Source organism: Tachysurus fulvidraco, chromosome 17, assembly GCF_022655615.1.
Source record: "Tachysurus fulvidraco isolate hzauxx_2018 chromosome 17, HZAU_PFXX_2.0, whole genome shotgun sequence".
Taxonomy (NCBI): Eukaryota; Metazoa; Chordata; class Actinopteri; order Siluriformes; family Bagridae; genus Tachysurus; species Tachysurus fulvidraco.
Window position 1 is genome coordinate 12,927,869 of NC_062534.1, and position 24,513 is coordinate 12,952,381.

Sequence of the window (24,513 nt, forward strand, 5' to 3'; positions counted from 1 at the left end):
ATGGGTAATTATTAAACCACTAAAATGTCGATCAGAACACTCCGTCTAAGCTGTGGCGCTTCATATTTGCTTAAAGTCGAACTTTTCTCCATCTTTATCTAGTCACCAGCGTTTGCTTTTCTTCTGTCGCTAGCAGTCATCAGCTCCCTCAGCCATGCCAGTGAATGAATAACCTCTGCCTGCTTCGTCACCATGAGCTGCTATACACATGACCGTAGCATAAAACTACTTTACTACACACCAGATATTGACTTTAGTTTATTACACTTAACTGCCCTGTGTAGGAGTGTTTTTGCACAATTCTTCATTTGATCCTCCTTAACTCCTAAAAACGTTGAAAGCATTATTGAGCAAGCCGATTCCACTCATCCGGGTTCTAATCTGGACACATCTCAGTAAGAAGTGGTTTTACCAGCAGCACATCTTTAACTGATGGCTTAGCTGATAGAATTAAATAAGCAAAGCCTCACAAAGTGTTTTGCTGTTCAAGTGACATTAGACATGTTATGACAGAGCTTGACTCGTAGAAGATTGTTTTGGGACACCATAATCAGCCCTTACATGGCGTCTAATATGCATCATTTCTAAATCTGTCCCGCGTTTAGTCAAGCGCCTGAGCATGATACGGAGCAGACCTGACATCTATAAATGCTCTGTGTCAACAGGCCAAATGGCATTGTTAAACTGAGTGTATTTTAATTGCTCTTGCTCTTGCTCTCTCTCTCTCTCTCTCTCTCTCTCTCTCTCTCTCTCTCTCTCTCTCAATAGTTTGGTGGGGATGAAAATAGAGTGGACAGCAGGACCATTTACGTAGGACATCGCACATGTCCGGCCATAGAGGCCTTCACCCCTCCTAAATTCTGCGACAACAGGATAGTGTCTTCCAAGGTACAGTATGTGATTCTCTGCACAGAGTTCTTTTCTTTTCTTTTCTTTTCTTTTCTTTCTTTCTTTCTTTCTTTCTTTCTTTCTTTCTTTCTTTCTGTCTTTCTGTCTTTCTGTCTTTCTTTCTTTCTTTCGCTGTGGTTCAGTCCGGTTTGCATTTGAAACTTTGGGCTTTAAAATAATAGTTATGCTTTCTTACAAGCTCTGTCTGTTTTCTGGCAAGTTACACATCAAGAGCAACTATAAGGTTACACATGGGGCAGAGAGATGGTGGGGTGGGGTGGGGTTGGATGCTAGGCTCCCTGCCGCTTGACCACCTGTTTGTTTGAGGTGAAGAGGCGTCCCCAGAAGTGCTCCACGCCCAAAGCAATCCATCCACCCACACACCCTCTTTCACATTCTCTCACATCTCTCCATCACTGCTCTTGCCTCATGCTCACACTCTAGGAAATGCCATGGCACGAATAAATCTTCATTTTTTCCACTCTTTTCCCATGTCAGAACATCTCACAATTAATGGCAGAGCAGAACAGGTGATTCAGTCGCTCTCCTGATTCTGACGGGACTTCCTAAATCTCTCTCAGCTGGCAGTGTGTGTGCGAGAAAGAGATATGCCAGAGATGAGAAATAGGAGTTTATAGAGTTAGCCATCAGGATCCTGCTGTGGAATCGCGTGATCAATCCTGCTCTGGTGCGACGGGTGTAAACACACTTTAATTACTCGTGCTGCGGTGTTTACCCTGCGCTATGTGCCTGGCGTTCATCATCCCTTTCCTTTCTCTCAGCATCTCTCCTCTGCACCATCCCTCACAGTTTTCCTCCTCACTCAAGAAAGCCTTCCTTCTATGGCGTTTTCGTTCTCAGTCCTCGTTTGAATGTTTTGTCCATGCTCGGGCTTCCCGAGATGAAGCCTTCTTGTTCCTGTTCCTGTGCTTTTATGGTTGACATTTTTGTGCTCTCTGACCTGCACTGCTTTTCTTTCACCCCACTTACAGAACCTGTCTCTATACATAGAGTATTGAAAGGGTTTCTTTCATCGCCTGCCAGTCGCAGTATTAGGTCTGTGTGTGTGTGTGTATCATGGGCTGTGCAAGCAATTCATTGTTCAACAGCTTTTCCTCCATTTTCATGGCCCACCCCAGACTGTCAGAGAAAGAGGTAGAGAGACGAGTTGATTATGTAAATGAGTGAAACACCTGCAGGAACACACAGTATTTGTCCTCAACCTAATGCAGAATACTGTGTTCACTTGCACTAAATTATAGCCATATGCGTTCTTTTTTTAAGATTTCTCAATCAATAAACACCCACAGTACAGTCTTAGATTAGCAAAGTTTCCCAATTAGCTCGGCAGGTTCACGGCTGTGTGTTTTGTTTTTCCATCATCATACTGATTGTGTGATTTGTTTTATCTCTGCAGTACACGATCTGGAACTTCCTGCCAAAGAACCTGTTTGAGCAGTTCAGAAGAATCGCCAATTTTTACTTCCTTATTATATTTTTGGTGCAGGTAAGTGTTTATAGTTGCTTAAAGGAAACCTGCGTGTGGTGTGTTTTTGTGTATTAAAGCCAACAGTGTGAGAGATGTGTTTATACTTTGGCTTCCTGCTCACTTGGAGCCTGCTGTGTCTTTATTCTCCTTGCTGATCTGATGAGAGAGAGAGAGAGAGAGATGTGGAGGAGTATGAGCCACCTCAGATATCCTTAAAAGTGGATATCGGTAAATAGTATACACTAGTAACATACTGTTGTAGAACAATGCACAATATTATCATGGAGATGGGAAACGCTTGATACTGATTGATGTCCCATGGATTTGATTTGAGAGGCAACATTTTCATCTGTAACGGTCCAGTTGTTTGTGCTCGAACACTAGAAGCTAACAGCAAGCATTTGTATCTGAACAAATCTCACATGAAGAACCTGACTGAGGTTTAGACATGAAGTGACACTGAAGGGAGTTCCCCAGTACGATGGCCACCGTTTCACCATTTCAGTTGTAAAGCTCCTCTGTTTTTGTTTCACGTCAAATCTCTTTCGAATTCCCATCCCATGGAAAGAGAGAGCTACATCTTAGTATGGCTTTCTGAAACACTGTACACTTTGAATATGAAACTATTTGACTTTAAGAATCCATATAAAATTCATATAAAAATACACACACACCGACTCGCAGAGAGAAAACTGCCGATTTCCAGCGTCAGAGGTGCGACAAAGTTGAGAAAACATCATGCAAATATGAAGTGACTCGATGGAAAGACTACCAATGGGAGTGAAGACAGAAGACCGTGTGTGATCCGTAACACAGCACTCCCTCTAGAATGTTTCTTTGTTGCTTTACGCCAACACTTACCAGTGACTTCATAGTACCAAAACTCACTAAGGAGAGGTAATCATTACTGCGAATAAAATAAGGAAACCCTGAACGGTAGCATTAACAACCCTCAGTTACACAGACACAAACTGCAGCACTGCAGCCACTCTTCATTCTGTCTGCCGTGTATTCTGAAGCGATCATGACTGTGCCCTCCACCCTCCACCCAGAATCACTCCAACATCTCCCCATCATGCACCCACACATACCCTGCTGATTTTATATATATATATATATACACACACACACACACACACACACACACACACACACATATATATACATATATATATATATATATATATATATTCAAAGCTGAAAGAGTGCAGCATAAATAATCACTACTTCATCTTCTATAGAAAGATAGATAGATAGATACATAGATAGATAGATAGATTTAAAGAGAGATGGATGGATAGAGTGCATGAGCTATGAGATGTTATCTGTTATGTAAGGTAGTGATTATTTGCTGCTGTTTTTTTTTTTTTGGTTGTTTATATTAACGTATAAAGCAGTGTTAATTGCTTTTACTTGACCCGCATCTCTTTTAGCGCTCATTTTAAAAAGGCCACGCGTTTTTATTTTTAGCATAAAAGCTAAGAATCCCTGGAGTAAAGTGTCCACCAGAAAGGGTTTTGAAGAGCCATCACTTCAGTTTGGAATGGCCGAGTTACAGACGGTCACTATGGGAGCGTCCCAATTCAGAGCATCCTGCCTAGGGTTCTTATACAGAATACAATAAATAAAAATACAGTAAATAAAATCTTCCTGACTGCTTCTGATGCTCGTATCATATGGGTTCATGCTCGAGTCTTTAAATTCGACATTTATCGGTCGCAAAAAACTACATGCGGCGGAATAAAAAGCTCCTATAAACTGGCAGTAAAGGAAAAAATACAGAGCTCTTTAATATCCTATAGGAATACCGGTCACGTGAGATGAATATACTGTATAATAGAATATAATTAACCCAATCATTTGTAATGACGATTGTGTGGGAGACTGTTTGCGATAACCTTCATGCCACTTGTGTGTGAAAGCAAATATTTGTCGTCACACACGGGTGCCTTTATTTTGGCTTGTTGTCCTTTTGCTTGTGTTTGTGGAAAGAGTATTTTGTGTGTGTGTGTGTTTTGAGTTGTGCATGAGTATGCGCATGTGGCTGGCGTGTCGCCACTAATCCAGCTTCCCTCTGGAGGAGCTCCTTTCTGCCGAGCTCGCCCACGTAGCCCACTATTAGTGCTGTAAGGGAATCACACACACGCACAGCTCCCGTCGCTCAGAGAGCACAATCGCATCACTGGCACAGAAAACGGGCCGCACTGTTCTTCTGAGGCACCACCAGAATGCGACATCAGAATACAAACCACACGTCTCTTTTTCTCCTCCTTCCTTAACTTTTCTCTCTCTCTAAATCCTTCTCCTAATCCCTCTGTACCTCCACTCATCTCTGCCTTCTCATCTGTTTCCCAAACTCTCTGGCTCTTTTTTTCTTTTCTTTCTTTTCTGTTCTTTTTTCTTCCATCTCTCTGATCCTACGCCTCTGCAGCACAGCCCTGCTGACGTCAGCAGCCAGGAAGCCCTCTGTAGTTCTCTAGAACCACAAATAGTCACTGGCTGATAAAAAAAGCAGAGCTTGGCTATAAATAGACTCTGCATGCCTTTGCCTCGGTCCTGATGGGAATAGGAGGGAGGAGAGTGGTAGAGCGAGAGTGAGAGAGAGAGAGAGAGAGGATGAGGAGGAGGGTGGCTGGGAGAGCTCTGTCTTTAACGCTTTGACACATCTTGCTGGAATATCCCGCATAAACGTGTGCATGTGTGTGTGACCGAAGAGAGCAAAAGGACAACTCTCAGGTTGTCAGTTGTTGTAGAGGATATTAACTGTTTACTTAACACTGCTTGCAGCTTTTTCAATTCGTTTGAAAGCTTAGTTCCAGAATTACACATCAGGTTCAATGGACTGGGTTTGGTGCAGTGTTTATGTAACAGTGCATTATGCTGCTTGTGTATGTCTGCAGCCAACCAGCATGAAAAAAAGAATAGAAAGTGCAAACTATCAAGCTTTAATGTGATATTAACATCCGAATCAGAAGAATGGAAACGGTACTAAAAGTGAGTAAGCAGAGAAGAGGTCTAGTGTTGTTTTCAAGTGTGATCTTTGAATGGTGATTCAGCCATCATTAGGCTGAAAAGCAAACAAACTCAACAGAGACAGCAAAAGCAAATAAGCTGTTTGGTGCATCCTTCAAAAAGCAAGAAGAACGCACTTGTGAGCTCATGAACACAACAGAGTACATCTGTAGTTGATGTCAGAAGTATTCCTTTTGCCAATGAAGAAAAACACCTTGACTACACTTGGCAAGATGAAGAACTCCTCCAGGAGGTGGGTGCTTCTGTGTCAGACTCAATAATCAAGAGAAGCCTTTATCTGAGTAAATACCGAAGGTTCAGCACAAGATAAATGAAAACAAATAGACCAGATTAGAGTTGGGCAAAAATAGGAAAACAGTTCTTTACTGTTCTGTAGCAAATTCATATGGACAGATGAAACACCTGTCAACTTGTAGAAGAGTGATGAGAAGAGTATGGCGAAGGAAAAGAACTGCTTATGCTCTTGCTCACACCACCTCATCTTATAGCATGGGTGTGTATGACTGTTACTGGAACACAAAAGCAGCAGGATGAGTCCTGAAGTATACACAGTGGGCTACACAATGGCCTAAGGCAAGCCAAGGCTTTTTCAAGGTGCAGGAGTGAAATCGTCTGCAATGGCCACCTTAGTCATCCTGCTTAAATCTAATCATCATGTATTTCACATGCTGCAGCCAAAAAGGCCAAAGTACCAACGTGACCTGAAGACTGCTGCAGTAAATACCTGGCAGAGGACAGACAGGTAGGGAAGCAGACAGACAGGCAGGGAAGCAGACAGACAGAAAGGTAGGGAAGCAGACAGAAAGTATCTCAAACAAAGAGACGTAGATCAGATTAATGGAAATGATTGTATACCAAACCTGACATTTTGCTCACTTTCCAGTCACATTCAGTTCGCATTGTGGTATTTGTACATGAGAAACTTCCTCCTGTAGTGTAGCGTGTTCTGTTCATGATGCAGTCGCGGTGTAAAGACACTCGTCAGGAATCAGTTTGTTGTTGTTAAACAGTCTGTTTAATGGTCAGAATGTTTTCAACAAAATTTGACAGTCTTTTCTCCCTGTATAATGAACAATGTACAAAATGTTCATACAAACATTTTCAACAGAGTGTGTATTTGCCTTTCAACTAACTAGATCAACACTTGCTATAAACAGGAGTTCAGTATTGTAAAATATCACAGGCTCACCCAATTTCAGAATAAATGTAAATGTTCATGAATTCTCAGAATGTGACTAAACTCTCGTACTTGTGTAAAAATGATCAATTGAAACATAATGTGTTTGACTTGTAATTAATGGAATGCTGATGTTTCTATTTAACACACATTTCCAGGATGCACCCACATATTTGCATCATGATGCACAATGCATCAGTCTCTCTCTCTCTCTCTCTCTCTCTCTCTCTCTCTCTCTCTCTCTCTCTCTCTCTCTCTCTCTCTCTCTCTCTCTCACATACACTATTAGTATCATGTATTTTTTTTCTGACTAATGTACCAACAGTATAGACTATAAATTCATATTTGAAATTCACTATTACACTATATTATGGATGATTTTATATTATACACTGCATTCTGTATATATTCCAAGTACATTTAGAAAGAATGGTGTTCATGCCCTCAGTGCAGTTCCAGAGCCTTATTGTATCTGTGACTGGTGTAGTGAAGCGGACTCATGATAGCTCGTGCGCTGTTATTAGCACACCTGGCGTTCCTCTGTCCTTTGTCACCTGTCTGTAGATTGTAATAATAAAGATTATTAAATGTTTGCTTTACCGACTGTTACTTCTAGTTCTGTGTAGCACTGTAAGCCCGGGAGCTTCTATTAGGCATGTTATTAGTTTGCTTACTGAGTTCTTTCATTCATTCACTGGTGATGGGAAAAGGTAAACAAACTTTTACTTGTAGTAATCACAAAACTCGACTAAGCACAGAGAACACAAAGCACCACATTATACAGGGTCCATACAGAGAGGAAATGAACACAACAGCTTCCAGAGACATCTTTCAAAATGTTACTAGATAGATAGATGGATAGATTCAAATCAATTTGTTTGTATAGTGCTTTTTAATAATTCACCTTGTCTCAAAGCAGCTTTATAGAAGTATAGAAATGGAAGGGAAAAAAGAAATATAAGAAGAAGAATTGGAAAAAAAAAGAATAAAAATGCATACAAATTAAAGTTTAAAAACAAATTATTTAAAATAAAATAAAACGTCCATAGATAGATAGGTAGGTAGGTAGGTAGATAGATTGATTTATTTTTCTATCTATTTAGGGCCTTTGACAAAAGAAGGCCATGGAAAAGATATGGCATTTTTGATCATTTAAGTGCAATTCCACACATGACCACGTTAACACGAGTTCGTCATGAGCGAGAGTGTAGCAGATTTTTTGTAAACAAACAAATGACATTTTGCTGAAAAGTAGTCATTACCTCTATGCCTGGAGATGTTTGGGCCATCCTGTGTGTGATTAAATAATCATACATTTTTATAATGTTGAGACATCTACTGTATTTTAGCCTACAGTTATTTTTGTACAGGAGCTCTCAGATCAGTTTTTGGTACATTTCCAATTGTGATTGTTCACACTTGCCCAAACGAAACGCCCCGTAAACACAGCAGAATTTGCGTCACACTGACTAAACACAGCATAGATACTACTGAAATAATTAAATTGGCTGCAGTTGTGTTATGATTGGAGCCCACAAGCTGCTTCTTTTCATTTGTGTTGCACTTGTGACTCAGGAGGTCGATGTGTCTTCATCTCCTGAGTAACCTAGACCTTGCTTGATACAAGCCGCAAAATGCCCAAGTCTACAGGAAGCACCGAAAAAATGTTTCAGGGTGTTTGCTGAATATAAGGATTGCATCTTCTCTTCCTAAGTGTGATTGCACATTAGCTGTGTGCGAAACATTCCAGACATAGACAGGTCACCCCCTACATGAAGCCAGCACATTGTAGGGCACAATCACACACAGTCACATACTGAACAAAAATTAGGGATGTTAATCAGCCTATAATGCATAGGCAGAAGATACAAGCTACACACTCATTAGACTGGAGTTGTTTTTTATTCAGGAACTAGCTAGACTATGGGGAACATTTACCATACAAGAATGAGCTGTTACTATAGAAATGATAATGAATGAGAGCTTTGATATACAGTAAACCTTTGATTTGTGGTCACAACTTCTATCCAATCAGATTAGTTGTGGTGTAAATTGTTTATTCAGTATATTATTTTTTTTTCATCCCCCTTATGAAAATCTATTTGCATCAAGTATGATGAAGTTTAGATTTCATCTAGTATGCACCGTTTCCAGTTTTCCAATTGTCCAGTCATTTACCTCCGGGGTGTTGTGATGATTTATCACAGCAAGAACACAGAAATCTGTCACTGACCTGACCATAACACTAAGTGTTCTCTACACACAAGCTCACAGACACACACGTTTGGCTAGCTTTACTGGGATTGACAGGCGTTAGAGTAACACAGCCTCCCACACTTTTGACCCCTTGGCTTTGGCTTTTTAGACTTTGTATTTAGTGAGAATCCACAGAGGGCAGAGCGAGGATGATTACAGGGTGGTGCTGTAAGGTGGAACTTTTTCAGCTGTCTTTGTCAAGTATTATTCATTCTAAAAATTTAATTAAAGTACATTGTCTTACATGTACATACACAATATTCAAGCACTGTATTACTTTCATGACGTGTGGTTTGAAATCCTAATCTGCATGTAGTCCACGGACACAGAATTTCAACACATTTCCCGGTATTTCTCGAACAAAGCCTATGTTACCTGGCGAGCGGCTCAGTGGTGCTGCTTCCCATATGCTCACGTTTTAAACATGTCAGCACCCGCTGTTGTAGTTATTGTTGCTTGCTCATGCCACATGCTGTTAGGACAAGATGTTCGGGAAGCTTGTTTTAGTGACTGCCAGCAACTGTAATGGTTGAAGAAGGGGGGGGGGGGTGTTACAGTGAACAATTTCATTTATTGCTTTTCTGAAAATCTATATTTATCATAAAAGCAAACCTTTGTTAAAGTCTAATTCTGTTGAATAAATTCTAACTGTAGTCTAATTCTGTTTGTTGAATTCTAACTGTAGCCTAATCCTTTCTATGGAATGCTAACTGTAGTGTAATTTTGTTTAGTGAATTCTAACTCTAGTCCAATTCTATTTGCTGAAATCTACTTGTAGTCCAATTATTTTTGCTGAATGCTAAATGTAGTCTAATTTTCCTGATTGATCCATTTCTCAAATTCTAAGTGCTGTTTAATTCTATTTACCAAGGTTTTTTTGTTTGTTTGTTTTGTTTTTTAGCTGTAGTTTAATTTTATTCATCATGTTCAAATCTGTGGTCCACTTCTATTCGCTGGGTTCTATCAGTAGTGTAATTCTATTTACATCATTCTGTGGCACAATTCTATTTACATAATTCTAACTGTAGTATAATTTTGTTTGCTGAATTATAACTTTGGAAAAATTCTATGTACTGAGTTAAATTTAGTATTATGTTTTAGTTCTTTAAACCTGCATGGCAGTGCAGTGAAGGGCTAATGAGTCCATTGCAGAACAACCAGGGATTGATTCTTAGCTCAAGTGTGAGCTTAGTGTTTTTTTTTATCCAAAAAAATGGGATGGGATGAAATCAAGCAGTGTGTGTTAATCAGTTCAATCATGTGGAACCCATGGCACGTATTTGAATTTGAATTGTATTCAGCTCCAGTAAACATGCTTGATGCTGCAGTGACTGCTTTAAAGTGGCCCTAGATGTGAAAGTGTGTGTGCATCGACATGATACAACAGATTTCCCAGATCTACTGTAACCCTGACCAGGGTAAAGCTCTTCCTGAAGATAGATGGAATGAAAAGTTAATGTTTTGTCTGATGCTTCTGAAGTATTTTACCTAAGACATATGGGCAGAGTTCATTCGGGTTTACACAAGTGGACAGATTTGTGAGACAAAATCCACACCATAACAAAACCAACAAAGCTTTCTGAGTCAGCTGACGGCTGCTAGGAATAAAACGAGACACGCATGTTAATTCACTAAAAATGCTATGTACAGAAATGTACAGTATCAGTTAAGTGCTGTTATCAGAATGCATCTGATACTTTAGTTAAATGAAGTGAAAAACCAAGCTGTGGCCTTTCTGCCAGGAGTGAACTGCAAACACAGTAGGAACTGAAGTCAGACTGTAGTAAGGACAACAGGGACAACAGACGGTCAGTGCAGTCGGATTGGACAGAGGAATTCACTTAACATTGTTACTTTACCGAGTCTTACCTAGTATATAAATCATTCTGATTTATATACTGCATTTAACAATAGACATCGGCACAAAGCGGCCAAACTGAAATCCGGGTGTCAGATTAGATTTAGATTGTACGTGTTTGTTATTCTTGTCACTTATGGCAGATCACAGCTGTGTGCTACACACTTTTTGTACACAAAAAGGGTCATCTATGGTGTCATCACTGACTGTGACAAATGTACAGAGGTGTTTAACGGCAGCATTTTTTTTTTGTTTTTTTTTGCTCAAAAGTGTGACGTAGACGTCTTCTGCAGCCATTCTCTCCTGACCGGTTAAGCTTTTCCTCTCCTCATGTCTGGTCTATCCTGTAGCGAATGCTTCTGACAGCAGTGTCACACAGCAGCTGTTAGCACACCTCGAGCAGATGGGGATCCTTTGAGCAACAGGAGCTGCCACACTATGTCAGAAAGGGAGTGAGAGAGGGAGGGAGAATGAGAGAGAGAGATGCAGGACAGGCGTGCCCTCTAGAGGGTGGTGTGGTCAGCTGAACGTACCATCCACACCGAGTTTCCTGACCTGCTGGACATCTACAGCACGCGGTGCTGGACCAGGGCCAGGAAGATTATATAGGACCTCAGCGAATGAGGAGAAGCTTCTTTCCACTCTGGCCATTCTGAGTTTAAAGCAGGAAACACCCAGGATCTAGTACTGGACCTCTCCCTCCTTCTTCACTTTTTTTTTGCATTATGAAACTTTAACACTGGACTGTCACTTTAACTCTGGACTTGCACAGCACAGTGCCACTTTATACACACCATACTGCATATGGACACGCATTTATGTATATACGTATATTTTTCACACATTTTCATATTTTATATAGTTTTTATATAGTTTATACTTATTTTTATACTTATATTTATTTACCTCCTTTTTGTTTTATTATCTTTAATTCCATTCCTTTTTATGCTTTAACACCGGACTGACCTAAAAAGCTTTTTACTGCATGTCATACTCTGTATGTGTGTGTGTACGTGACAAATAAAATTTGATTTGATTTGACTCTCACTCTTTCTTTTTCTCCTTCACACAGTTTGTTTTTTTCCCCAGTTGTTGCATGTGACATCAGCACAAGTCCCTTAGCAGAAGCTGGAAGATGCTTTGAACATGTTTGTGTCTGTCTCTGCTTATTCCTTGGGAGCCCATAACTGTGTGTGCGTGTCTGTGTGTGTGTGCGCGCCCGTCTGTGTGTGGCTTTCTGTGTGCTTTTCTGCCTGCCTGTCTGTCTGTGTAAAAATTTTGACCAACTGCTCCATGTTCACATGAAATGATGAAGTTTTATATCCACTCTCACACTTCACGTCCACACATCTATTGTATAACTCATGTAGCCTGTAGCTGATCTTACACATGGCTTATGGGAATACACATGGTCTGTAGATACACCTGCAGTTTTCCATTTTGCAGGTAGCATGCTGTGTGTGTGTGTAGATGATGGGAAGGTGCAGTAAGAAACATGATGCCAGTGGTGGATAAACCACTAGCTCCGCTGTCTGGTACATTTCATGTCCATGCTGTTTGATTTTTAGCTTGAGTTGCTCAGCTGACAAGGAAGATACTTCTTTAATGACGATTGCAAAACAACATGACTCACTGCTGTAACTAGGACATTCCAAATCCCACTTCCTGCTTCTCTACTTATGATTTAGGAGCTTGTCAGTATTTAGAGTCATTCTCAGAATTCTCAAAAATAAGATAAGATTACTGCAGGATTTGATCTTAGATTCGCATTAATTTTTTGGTTAAATACACGAGAGACCTTTGCACAAAGATTTTTGCATTTTGAAGATGACATCTGCGACTAAATGTGGAACTTTAACATTGATGGGTTTATGTAGCGATTGAAATTGCCATTTTTAAAACCAGGAACAAACTGGAATTTCACCTTTGTTGGTAATGCAAGGAAGTTTAACAGTTAAACAAGAAGTTAACATTAGTAAAAATCTGATTATTGTGTTTAAATCTTTTCTCTAAAAGAGATTTTTAAATTGACTTGAACCTCCTGAAACAGACTCGGCCGTGAAAACGGCTCCAAACACTCACCGATGCTCGCTGAAGGCAACACGATGCATTAAGATCCGAGGGGGGTGTAAACTTTTGGACAGGATGATCGATGTACACTGTCTTCTGGGAAATGTACATATCCTATGTACCTCTAAAGGGCAGAAGTACTGTAAATGAAAAGGCTGTGAATTTATTTAGTTATCCTTCACACTGCACAGTTAATGGGTAATAAATTGTGGTGTGTTTTGATGTTTGTGAGGTGTGCGAACGTTCCTAACAGCACAGCACTCTTTCTCTCTTATCTTTATCTAGGTGATTGTGGACACTCCAACCAGCCCAGTGACCAGTGGCTTACCGCTGTTTTTTGTAATAACAGTGACAGCGATCAAACAGGTGACCACAGCATCCTCCATAAGTCTCTCTCTCTCACACACACATTCACTCACTCTCTCTCTCTCTCTCTCTCTCTCCCCCCATCTCATCCTCTCACATTTAAGCACCATGTACTGGTTACCTATTCACTTGCAAATCTCAATATTTCTTCTGGCCCCGATGTCGAGACCTCACCACAGTTTAACCGATTATTTCTATTTCTTTGATTACACATTTTCAGTCTGGTAAATCTCTCATCCTCTGGCAACACTGATAAAATATTAAACATGTCAGTGCCATGAAAGGGCAGTGTTCAACCCCCCATTTGTCTTCATTGAAGTAGCCTCCACTGAATATCCCCTGCCTTTTTTTTCCTAACCCCGTGTTAACACGGTCATCCTATGAGCTCGCCTGTCACTGCTAGTTGGTGAGCTTTAACCATCCAGCTGTTTTCCTTCTGAGACAAATGGACTGAAGTGAAGTTGACTCTCTCAAACCGATATCCATAGACAAGGAGTTTATTTGAACCAGTGGTGTAGCCGGGATTGAATTTCAAGCACGGATGAGGACATATGTTCTAAACATCCACTACATGAGCTGTACCAATAAATCATTAAGTGTGCCATGCTCCTGCATCTTGGTCATGTGCCAGATGTCAAAATGATTTAAGATGCAATCTAACATCGACCAGTTTCGTCGTATTTATAATGTTTTGGACCGTTCCACTGAAACCTATTAAAATAACATCCAGAGATAAATGACAAGCATTATAAACCCAAACGTTTGTGGACACTTGACCATCAGACACACGTGTGGTAATTTCCCAAACTGTTGCCACAAAAGTAGAAGCACACACTTGTAAGGATGTCAAGGAAGTCATTTGTTGTGCTGTATCCTTAGTTTCCTTTAAGTGGAGTCAAGGGGACCAAACCCTTTCCAGCATGACAATGTCCCTGTGCACAAACTGAGCTCCGTGAAGACACTCGAGTGACCTGCACAGAGCCGTGACCTGAACCCTGCTGAACACTTCAGTCCTCCTCACCCACCATTCCAACATCAGCACTGACACACTACTACACAAAACTACACTCCAACATCTAAAGGAAAGCCTTCCCTTATTATAATAGAAAGAGGAACTGATATTGGTCACATGATCACAATTAATATCGAGTATTACTTAAGCTAAAAAAGCAGATCTATGCTTCCTTTTTAACTTCTGCTGTACTTCATTGGCCATCACACCAAAATCCTTAGCGTGCAGTCAGCTGGCTCAGAGGTTTCAAACAGAAATAGGAATAAACCGTGATCCCAGCTGGTTAATCCCGCTAATCCTTTAGCAGCTGGTCAGCAATAAAATGTGACAACAAGCACACATTTATTTGGGCATCTGGGCTGGTGTTTAATATGCGGTAATCTGAACGATGTCTTCGCTAACCTTTTATGAACATCATTATATCACATTTACTGCACATCAAAATTAGGCTGCATGTGTATTATTTTAACCACTTACAAATAACCATTTGGAACGGTCATAAAGCTTCGTAACAGAGACGTCAGACACTACGCTGTAACTTGGGGAGGAAAATGACTGCATACAGACCGCATATAGTGTACCAACACTTTTTTTGTTTATTATTAGAATTATTTGCACACGCTGTCCTGATTTAATTAGGCACTCAAATTATAGTTCACTGTAGTCTTTCCACATACTGCTTTGTGGATGCATAAATACACTCCCTAGTTTCATTATGATCACTCTGTTTCTCACTCAAAATTTCTTGCTCTGTTCTCTCTCTCTCTCTCTCTCTCTCTCTCTCTCTCTCTCTCTCTCTCTCTCATATCTCTCTAGGGTTATGAGGACTGGCTACGGCACAAAGCAGACTACGAAGTGAACAAGTACCGAGTGAGAGTGCTAGAGAACGGTCGGATAGCACTTACAGAGAGCGAGAAGATCAAGGTAGGTTTCAGCTGCTGCTCCCATGTCACCACTGTAAGAAAGAGGGAAGAGAGGACTAGTTGTGTGTGTGCAGTGTGCAGGCTGGTCTTACCTCATGAACTAAAATCCAGCGCATACACTTTACATTATCAACACACAAACTGATCAGTTGATTCATTTAATTCTAAGTTGTTGGTCCAGACTAATGCAGTACAACAAGCCCATGGGTTTGTACGTTTATAGAAGTGTGTCCTATTTTACAAGCTTTTGAATCAAGCACATTGTCTTAACCAGAGGTGCACTACATTACTAAAACAGCATGCAGCTGCAAATGATGCTTTTTAGGGGTTCCCCCAAACCACTAATCATTCGCCACTACCTTTCACTGAAGCCTCATTATTTCCTCTTCACACTCTTTTACTGGATCCGGTCTTTTCACACCAATTGATTTCTGCCCCATTTGATAAAGCATCCATGCTTCTAGAAGTTCTCTGATCTATATTTATACATCTAAGCTCATGGAGCCAACACAGTACAATGATGTGTTAAGGCCATAATATAGAGGATAGGATTTTCTGTTCAAGTGGCTATTACATTAATGTAGATACACACCAATGTCAAACTGTCCCCATGATTTGGCAGATGTTCATTGCAAGCCTTGCTTGTGAGGAGGAAAAAACCTTTTTTCCCCCCCTAAAATGTTACTCAGAATACATAAACAGCTTATACATAAACAGATATTTTACAGTACCGTATGTTCACTTCACATATCACAGAACTGTTGAATGAATGACTTGCTTATAACAACACAGCTCAGACACTCGTGCCAGCTGTACTGTAGCTCAAATCACAGGTCTGTGTTAATGTGCTCCGTCTAATTACGTTCTTGTTTCTATAGTAACACCTCATTCACAGGGACTTGTATAGTGGATGCTACATGTAGTACAAGTCTAATAAGAAAATGGCTAAAAATAGCATCATCAACGTAAGTGGATAGTGCTTTAAAGTTCATTTGTCAGTGTGTTTCCCAGCGCAAGAGTCTTTAGGGCAAACGTTTATATTAATAATAAGAGAATAAATGGCTGTTTAATGCAAAATGTCACATTGAGCTCATTGACAATCCATACTGGTTATAAATGGTTTATAAATGGTAAGTCTAACTTGTTTGTAATGAAATCTTTTATTTATTTATTTATTTATTTATTGCTTGCTTGCTTGCTTGCTTTAATGATTGCAGTCGTTAAAATTACAATAATAATATATATACAGTAATCCCTCGCCACTTCGTGGTTCAAGTTTCGCGGCCTCAGTGCATCGCTGATTTTTCAAAAATATTCATCGAAAAATAAAAATAAAAACGATTTTCCAGAATGCCAGACAAAGAGAAACTCTCTCAGAGGCTTTGTACACACATACAGGCACTCAGACAAGGCACATGATTGGTTCCTGGCACGAGATCTGAGCTGATTGGCTGCGCATAATCGCATCCTCTCCCAGCTTCTTCCCTTGTTGTATCTCGCCACTCTTGTTCACGCTGTCAACTGTGTCTCGCGTATTGTGTTTGAAATTAACTTTTTGTTAAGCCCTTACAATGCCTCCTAAGCGGCGTGCCCCTGTGAAAGATTCCTCTAGTGAGCCCAAGAGGAAGAGGAAGATGATGACCATCAGTGAAAAGGTCAAACTTAGGGCCAATCCTACTTCGCGGATTTTCACCCATCGCGAGGGGTTCCGGTCCTCATTAACAGCGATAAACGAGGGAACACTGCAATATATACCTAACAGTACACACTTTTTGTTGTGTTCTTCGTGACAGTCTTGGGTTTGGTAACGCGGTGATTTTTCTTCTCTGCATGACGGCTTTCATATTTAGCGAACCATGCTCTATTTCTGATAACACTGCCAGTGTGAAAACCCTCACAGATAAACATGGATAAAACAGACATTTACATATGAAACAGGAAGTGCTCAGCGAACAAACCTGAAGTGAACGTAATAGTGTTGTGCTCCTGATGGACTCGATCCGATTGCAGTGTTTGATTTACCAGTGAACTTAAAGTTGTCATAGGAAACTTTAAACCTCTGTGTCCAGAAATCTGCAACTAAATCTTCAACCAAAAATGTTTCGGTTTTGTTGCTTGAGATTGTACAAAAGCAGCCAGCATCTACGAGGAAACGTTGTGTGACACAAGTCTGCCATTCATCCCACTTAAATACTGTGACACGATGTGAACCAGGCTGTTAAAGCAGAGCAGCTCAAAAACGTATGAAACAGTCTGCGTCTGTAAAAGCACTACACAGACGGATTATTCAGTCTTCGGCTATGGATTTGGCACCTGTGTGTCATCTGCGTGTGTAGTCTGCACAAGGTGCTTTTATGTTAGGAGTCGTCTGTGTAGAAATCCACCTTATTTGTCTATTTTTTCACATGTACATCACAGGTTGGTGATATAGTAGAGGTTGTGGAGGATGAGACCTTTCCCTGTGACCTCATTTTGCTGCATTCCAGTCGAGACGACGATACGTGCTTCGTCACCACAGCCAGCCTGGATGGGGAGTCCAACCATAAAGTGAGCTTATTAACACATCCTGTGACGTAGGTCATAGCTCTGTTACTGGACAAGGTGTTTCCGTGACTATATTAGGTATGAGTTTTCAGTTTGATGAAGCACAGAGACCCATATAGCTGCTTTTTTTTTCTCTCCCTGAATTGCTCTGGTTCTTGAAATAGTTGACCCACATTCTGTCATCAATCGTCTAGTCTACATGTCATGTTCCTCCCTACACTTCAGCTCATTATGGAACATATCTGTATTTTTTTTTTTCCAGATGCATTATTATGCCAGCAGATTGTTGTCTGGTTTTATCTATTGTACTTCTACCTGCTCTCTCTTTTAGACACATTACACTGTGCCGGATACGGAGAAGGATTTGCAGTCTCTCATCGCTACCATAGAGTGTGAGCAGCCTCAGCCTGACCTCTACAAGTATGAACTCATCTTGTGTGTTGCAACACATGCTGGCACATGCTCAGTACATTAAGTCCTTTTCAGTACATTTTTTTTAACTCGTTAACCCCAGTTGCAAAAGCAGTGTTTACTAGATCCCTGTGTGTGACATCAGCCATCCTGTTCAGTCACATTAAGCTCTGGCAGACCATACAAACCATTAGAGAAGGTTTGGAAATCTGCACTTTCCTTTTACTCAGAGAGAAGTGCCAAGTAGATTAGCTCTCATGCTCCCCCTGTTGGCAGGTTTTACTCACTGCAGTTTTGCCCCCTTTAAAGTCACCAAAACTTTAGCTTTTGTCTTGAATCACATACAATTTTTTTCTCTATTTGTTAAATATAGAGTGTCTGTAAAGTCTCAGTCCATAAAAGAAAAACATTTTTTGCATGCTCTTACTTACTTTTTATGTTTTAGAAGTATTAAGAGAAGTACATATTAAAATTAGTCTCACAGCTGCATCAGAAAGCTGTCACAAAGTTGAGAGGGACTAACCACAAACCAGTGTTACATGTCCTCTTGCTGCATATTGGAGCGTAATGGGCTATCATTCAGTGACCCAGAAACACTTTCCACTCGTATCTTCGGTAATAACTAATATTTAGGTCTGCATGTTTCTTAAAATATACGAAAAGTCTGTAACTTTCATCGAAAAAATTTTCTTATAAAACTATGTTTTATAAAGTTCAAGGTGACTTTAAATTCTAAGCAGCAGTTCTGAGTATCCTCAGGCATGTTTGAAAGTTTTAGAAATGGATCTCAGTGCCAGTAAGTTTTAATGATGGGTCAAACCCACTGAGCATCTTATCTGTATCTGGTGCATTTCATATACAGGGTTCAGTCTTTGCACTGTAGATATTGTTGTGCTGCTGTGACAGTTTACAGATATTTTTAGAACATAGAATGAAGACCAAGAACAAATGGATCAGTGCGTTTAAAACATCTTGAGACATCGATCAGTTATATTTAGCACTTGAACAGGTCAAGGTCACTATGTGTTTATTTGCTTAAATTTGTGTGTGTGTGTGTGTGTGTGTGTGTGTGCCTACTTGCAGGTTTGTGGGACGGATGCACATTTACAAGCCTGATCAGGAGTCACCAGTGAGGTGAGTCTGTTTTTGCTTGCTCTACTCTCCTGTTCCTGACGTCATCACCTCCGTATCTGTCCCTTCGGCTCTCGGACACTTTTCTCTTCTGATCATTGTTTCATTGACTCATAACATCAAACAAGCATTATATCAGAGCAAGGCTATGCTGCTCAAGCGCTGCTATAGAACACTTTGTCATTTGTCACTGTAGCAGTGAGTAATGTATTGTAAATCCCCACACACCCTGTCCTTCACAAAACCAGCCCTCGCCAAACAAACACGCTTCACATTGTTGTCAGGCATAGACCCGAACGTAGAGACGCCGCTCTGTATTAATATAATAGCTGTGTTTATTTTGTGATTTAGATCATTGGGTCCAGAGAATCTGCTCCTTAAAGGTGCAACCTTAAAAAACACCAAGAAGATTTACGGTAGGTGCAAATGTTCTGTGTCAAAATCCCACTGACTTTTACAGAGATTAAAAATGAATTGATTTTTACATTATACAAGTCTAATATGAAACAACACAACAAATAATTTGTTTGATTATTCAGTCATTCATGTTCAGTAACAGTGGACACTGAACGTGAGGTGCGAATAAACCCACGGAAGTTGCACACACTCAGAGGAAACCCCTGCGCTCCCAAGAAGACTACAATTATCTTTTTAAAGCTGGTTGAATATATGAGAATAGCTTTATATCAGTTAACTTGCAAATATCAAACTCACCCCATACCCACACTTACTGTAGTCTATAGAAGCAACACATTTTTGTTAATATTGCTTAAAATTGCCATCAGAAAAGATAGTGTGTATGCTAATTAGTAAACAGAAGGATTAACTCCACACATGCTGTTTCTGCTCCCAGGTGTCGCAGTGTACACAGGCATGGAGACAAAAATGGCTCTTAACTACCAGGGCAAGTCACAGAAACGCTCAGCTGTAGAGAAGTAAGTGGTCGAGGGAGAAATCTGCATGGCTGTACAGACAGCAGGGTCCGAGCTGCTCTGAAGTTGTTGTGCATTTTTCTTAACAGGTCTATCAATGCATTCCTGCTGGTTTATCTGAGCATCCTGATCAGTAAAGCGGTGGTTTGCACCACACTGAAGCACATATGGCAGAACCGAGAAGGATCTGACCGAGCCTGGTACAATCAAGAAACCCAGAAAGAGAGGAACACTAATTTGGTAAAGTGCCACCTGTCCTGCCATATATGACTAAAACTTTCTTTCGTTGTTGTTTTGTTGTTGTTTTTGTTTTTATATTATATTCACTATGATACCTTGCAGTTAGAATTCTAGGAAAAATAATATTTTTCCTTTTTTTTTTTTCCTTTTAATTTGCAGTATCTGAAGATGTTTACAGACTTCCTTTCCTTCATGGTGCTCTTCAACTTCATCATCCCTGTATCCATGTACGTCACTGTGGAGATGCAGAAGTTCCTGGGTTCCTTCTTTATCACCTGGGATAAGGATTTCTTTGACCCGGAGATTCAGGAGGGGGCGCTGGTTAATACGTCAGACCTCAATGAGGAGCTCGGGCAGGTGAGTATTTCACTTGTCTTGACCAGCCTTTAATTCAGCGTGTGATGCGTGTAGTACGTCAACAATCTTTTGAAAGAGATGCTTGTGATAATGAAGTGTCTGTTGTCTGTTAACTAATACACAGTGTCAGTCCTAGTGTCGGTGCTACGCATTTTGTAAATTTTATTTATTTATTTACTTACTTACTTACTTAATTATTTATTTAATTAAAAGCTGATCTGATAAGTCAGAAAATAATGGTCTTTAAATATATAGTAGATTGTCTTCTCTTTAGTCCAGCGCACACAAATCAATAAATGAGGGCTTAATGCTGGGCCAGATGTCAAGCTCATCAATACTGTAATGTACTACTAACATATGCATTGCTAAACATATACTTTGTGGAGTATCATTGAGGTCAGTGCTTTTATAACCACATTATTACTCACTGTAATGACTAACCGATTGGAACCAATGGGTTCTCTTATTTCTTGTATGTCTTACTGTCCACAGTATAACAGAATTTATTTATTTATTTTAAATAATGTTTTTCGCCCCTTAAAATGCTACAATACCCAGAATGCATTACAGACATACATAATTCAATTCTCTCCTGCTGTGGTCGACCAATCATCACTTCAGGAAGAATAAACAGTGGTCTTTAGTCGATTTTTAATGGAACATGAGAGTTTGTTTAGTAAAATGTGGCCTTGTGCATACTGTTAAAGTGGACATGTTTCCAAGCCAGCAGTAGACTTTGAGTTCTGCCTTCGCAGATAGTAACTAAACAGATTATCATATGAATGTAACAGCCTTAGTTTTCTTGTCTAAATTTAGTTGTTTATAGTTTCTGTGTGGTTAGCACCGTGGCTTTTACGATTACTTCATCATCTGCGCTAATCTATTACGTTCTAATACATAATAGTAATAGTGAATAACATGTCAGTTTGATTCCTGAATAAAATTCTCTACAGATACATTGATCATATTGTAACCCAGTAACCTCATTCGCTAATGTGCTCACTTCTGTTTTTAGCCAGCTTGAGCGTGCACTTCTTTTTGTTTACATATACTAAATTGGTCTCTCTGCTGTCGAAAATCAGTTTTTACAAGCGTTCAGCCATCACTTCAAACCCAGAGGACTACAATTGGGATTTGAAAGCATTTACTGGGTTTTCCACTAAACTCTGCTAGCAGAGGCTTGTCTTCATGCATGTAGCTACATGTAGTAAGATGACTAGTAAGCCATCTTCACTCCATCACAATAATTTAATTATGAAATAAAGTCATTGCTTATTAGCAGCAGCCAGCTAGCCATCTTGTAGAATATACCCTCATTAGCTGGGATCTTGGTGGGCATGTGAGACTCAGCAAAAATGTCACAGAAGCATAGAGTCAGATACCAAACCCAGTGGACAACAAAAGGACATGTACATCGACACAAGTATACATGGTGCTCATGCACTACAGGGTTGTTGCATTTACTCTTTTTGTCAGTTTGTCAGAAAATACCATGGAGCGGTCAGAATTCCAGAGCACATGCATGCCTTTAGTGTAGACTTCTCAGCTTCACGTTGACATTGTCCTGTTTATCATCCTGTTATTTGAAGGTGGAGTACATTTTCACGGACAAGACGGGGACGCTGACCCAGAACAACATGGAGTTTATTGAGTGCTGTATAGATGGCTTCCAGTATAAGAACACAGAGTCCTGGAGTGAGGTGGACGGGTTCTGTGTGACAGATGGGTCGGTGAACAAACTCTATCAGAAAGCTGGGAATGTGAGTGGTTCTGTATTCTTCATACGTTTATAGACATTTCCTATAGTGCTGTTCTTTAAAGGAGCAGTTTGTAGTTTTTAGAGCCCTCAGCTGCCTGCGTGGTGAATTAGAATTGCAATGAAAACATGAACAAGATTTCCCCTTGACTCCCAATCAGTCCCACCCCCTCTGTGGCAACTATGTATGCCCTATGAAGAGGGGGTAAGCTGTGTATCTCTGTTTTAGACAAGAGGCTAATTTAAGTCCAGAAAAAAATGCCAATACAGGAGTATAAGTTATCTCTAACATTAGGTCATTCTAAAAGTCTGCAAATTTATTTATTTTTTTGTCTTTTTTTTTTAAAACCATGCACCCCAACTCCTTTGGGAGCATTTAACTCTGTGTGTCCTTGTGATGTACGTGTCCTCCATGCGCCAGTGTTTTAGCTGCATTCATTTAATATGTCCTTTCTCTCTCTCTCTCTCTCTCTCTCAGGAAACGGAAGAGCTTTTCCTGCGGGCTCTGTGTTTGTGTCACACAGTGCAGGTGAAGGAGGCGGGGCCAGATGAGATTGACAGCGACCAAATAGATGGCTTTGACGGGGAACACTCCCAGCAGGCCGAGCAGACGGGATACATTGCATCTTCCCCAGATGAGGTTGCTTTAGTAAAAGGAGCCATGAAGTAAGCCAGCACTCTTTACCCTTGTTCATGGATCATTGGCAATAAATGTACTAATGTAATAACAAGAATAAAAATTACACACCCTTTTTCAGATACGGGTTTACCTTCATGGGTTTGGACAGCAAAAAGATGAAGATAAGAAACAGGCAAAATGACATAGAAGTGTAAGTGCTGTTCTTTCTCTCTACAGAAATAATGTTGTAGCCTCCAGACTAGCACAGCGCAGTAGTGATGGTCTGTAGAACAGAAGCTGAGCTGAGAAATATCTGCACCACTTCCTATCAGTATTCAATTCTCAATGTATTATTCATTCATCTAAAAGCAAATTATTCTGAAACTGCTGTATATTATTGACTGATGACAATAAAACTAACAGGAACATATAGCTCTGCAGATACGAGCTTGTGAGTGTTAACTGAGATGAATTATAGCATGGACTAAGCCAAAGCCTCATCATCTGACCTCACAAATGCTCTTGTGGTTTAATGAGACCATCCCTACAGTCACCCATCAAAATCTAGTGGAAAACCTTCCCAGAAGAATGAAGAAATCTGGACATATAGAGAGTCATTAACATTTGGCTATATAGTGCATCAGATGTACAGAAGTACATTTATAGCATTGGAATGGCTGGTTATCCGTAAGGGAAAAGACTTTTGGTCAGACAGTCTGCCTATTATTTCTAATTATAACCCATTCTAATATCTGGTAAAACATTGCTGGCAAATTCTAAAGAATGGAGAATACTAAGAATCAAAACAAGCTCATTGTCATCTCTTCATTTGGCTGATCTCTGTGGAGTAGTAAATGCTGATTCATTCAGCGAGATCTCTTTCTCTGACTGAATTTATCATTATTAATTACTTATTTAATAGGTCATTTAAAACATTTTATACCTTTTAAACTGGGGCCTGCCACCGTCTTTGCAGTCTCTACTGTAAGTGTTTTGTCTGTCTTGATGATGTGAGATCACTGTTTGGCAGCCAGTATCTGATTATTGAGCTAATAAAGCTGTAGCTATCTATAGTTATAAAAGTTTGACATTCATTGTATGAGAATAGATAGCAGGCTGTTTATATTACCCATACAGGTTAAACAACTTCCTTACCTCCTTTTTGGTAAGGTTAGAACATAGAAACACGTATTTATTCAGACATACATGCTGATACACAATTATGCTCACGGTTTCTATTGTGCCAAGTGGTGTCTGGTGAGTGCTTTTAAGAGAGGGTTAAATGATAATGGTTTTCAAGGTCTTTATCGTTTCCTTTTATTGAATTGCACAGATACGAGTTGCTTCATGTGCTCAACTTCGACCCTGTGCGGCGGAGAATGAGTGTCATAGTCAGGACCAAGATGGGTAAGTTAATGTCAGGCTAATTATTTTCTTCCCTTGTGAACTTC

General features: G+C 40.1%; 1 protein-coding gene across 15 annotated transcripts in view; it reads left to right on the forward strand.

Annotated features, from left to right (window-relative positions):
- The window catches only part of atp11c (ATPase phospholipid transporting 11C), a 58,514-nt gene that overhangs the window by 19,729 nt on the left and 14,272 nt on the right, over positions 1–24,513 (forward strand). For 14 of the 15 annotated variants that reach the window (XM_027135968.2, XM_027135969.2, XM_027135970.2 and 11 more), the window contains exons 2-16: positions 769–888; positions 2,306–2,395; positions 13,057–13,137; positions 14,966–15,073; positions 17,491–17,619; positions 17,948–18,036; positions 19,111–19,161; positions 19,510–19,574; positions 20,012–20,093; positions 20,180–20,330; positions 20,490–20,687; positions 22,277–22,447; positions 22,922–23,109; positions 23,202–23,273; positions 24,396–24,469. In XM_027135968.2, coding sequence (XP_026991769.1) covers positions 769–888; positions 2,306–2,395; positions 13,057–13,137; positions 14,966–15,073; positions 17,491–17,619; positions 17,948–18,036; positions 19,111–19,161; positions 19,510–19,574; positions 20,012–20,093; positions 20,180–20,330; positions 20,490–20,687; positions 22,277–22,447; positions 22,922–23,109; positions 23,202–23,273; positions 24,396–24,469 — 1,669 coding nt within the window. The remainder of the gene's footprint in view (positions 1–768; positions 889–2,305; positions 2,396–13,056; positions 13,138–14,965; positions 15,074–17,490; positions 17,620–17,947; positions 18,037–19,110; positions 19,162–19,509; positions 19,575–20,011; positions 20,094–20,179; positions 20,331–20,489; positions 20,688–22,276; positions 22,448–22,921; positions 23,110–23,201; positions 23,274–24,395; positions 24,470–24,513) is intronic. The other variant, XM_047802710.1, reaches the window with a different exon arrangement.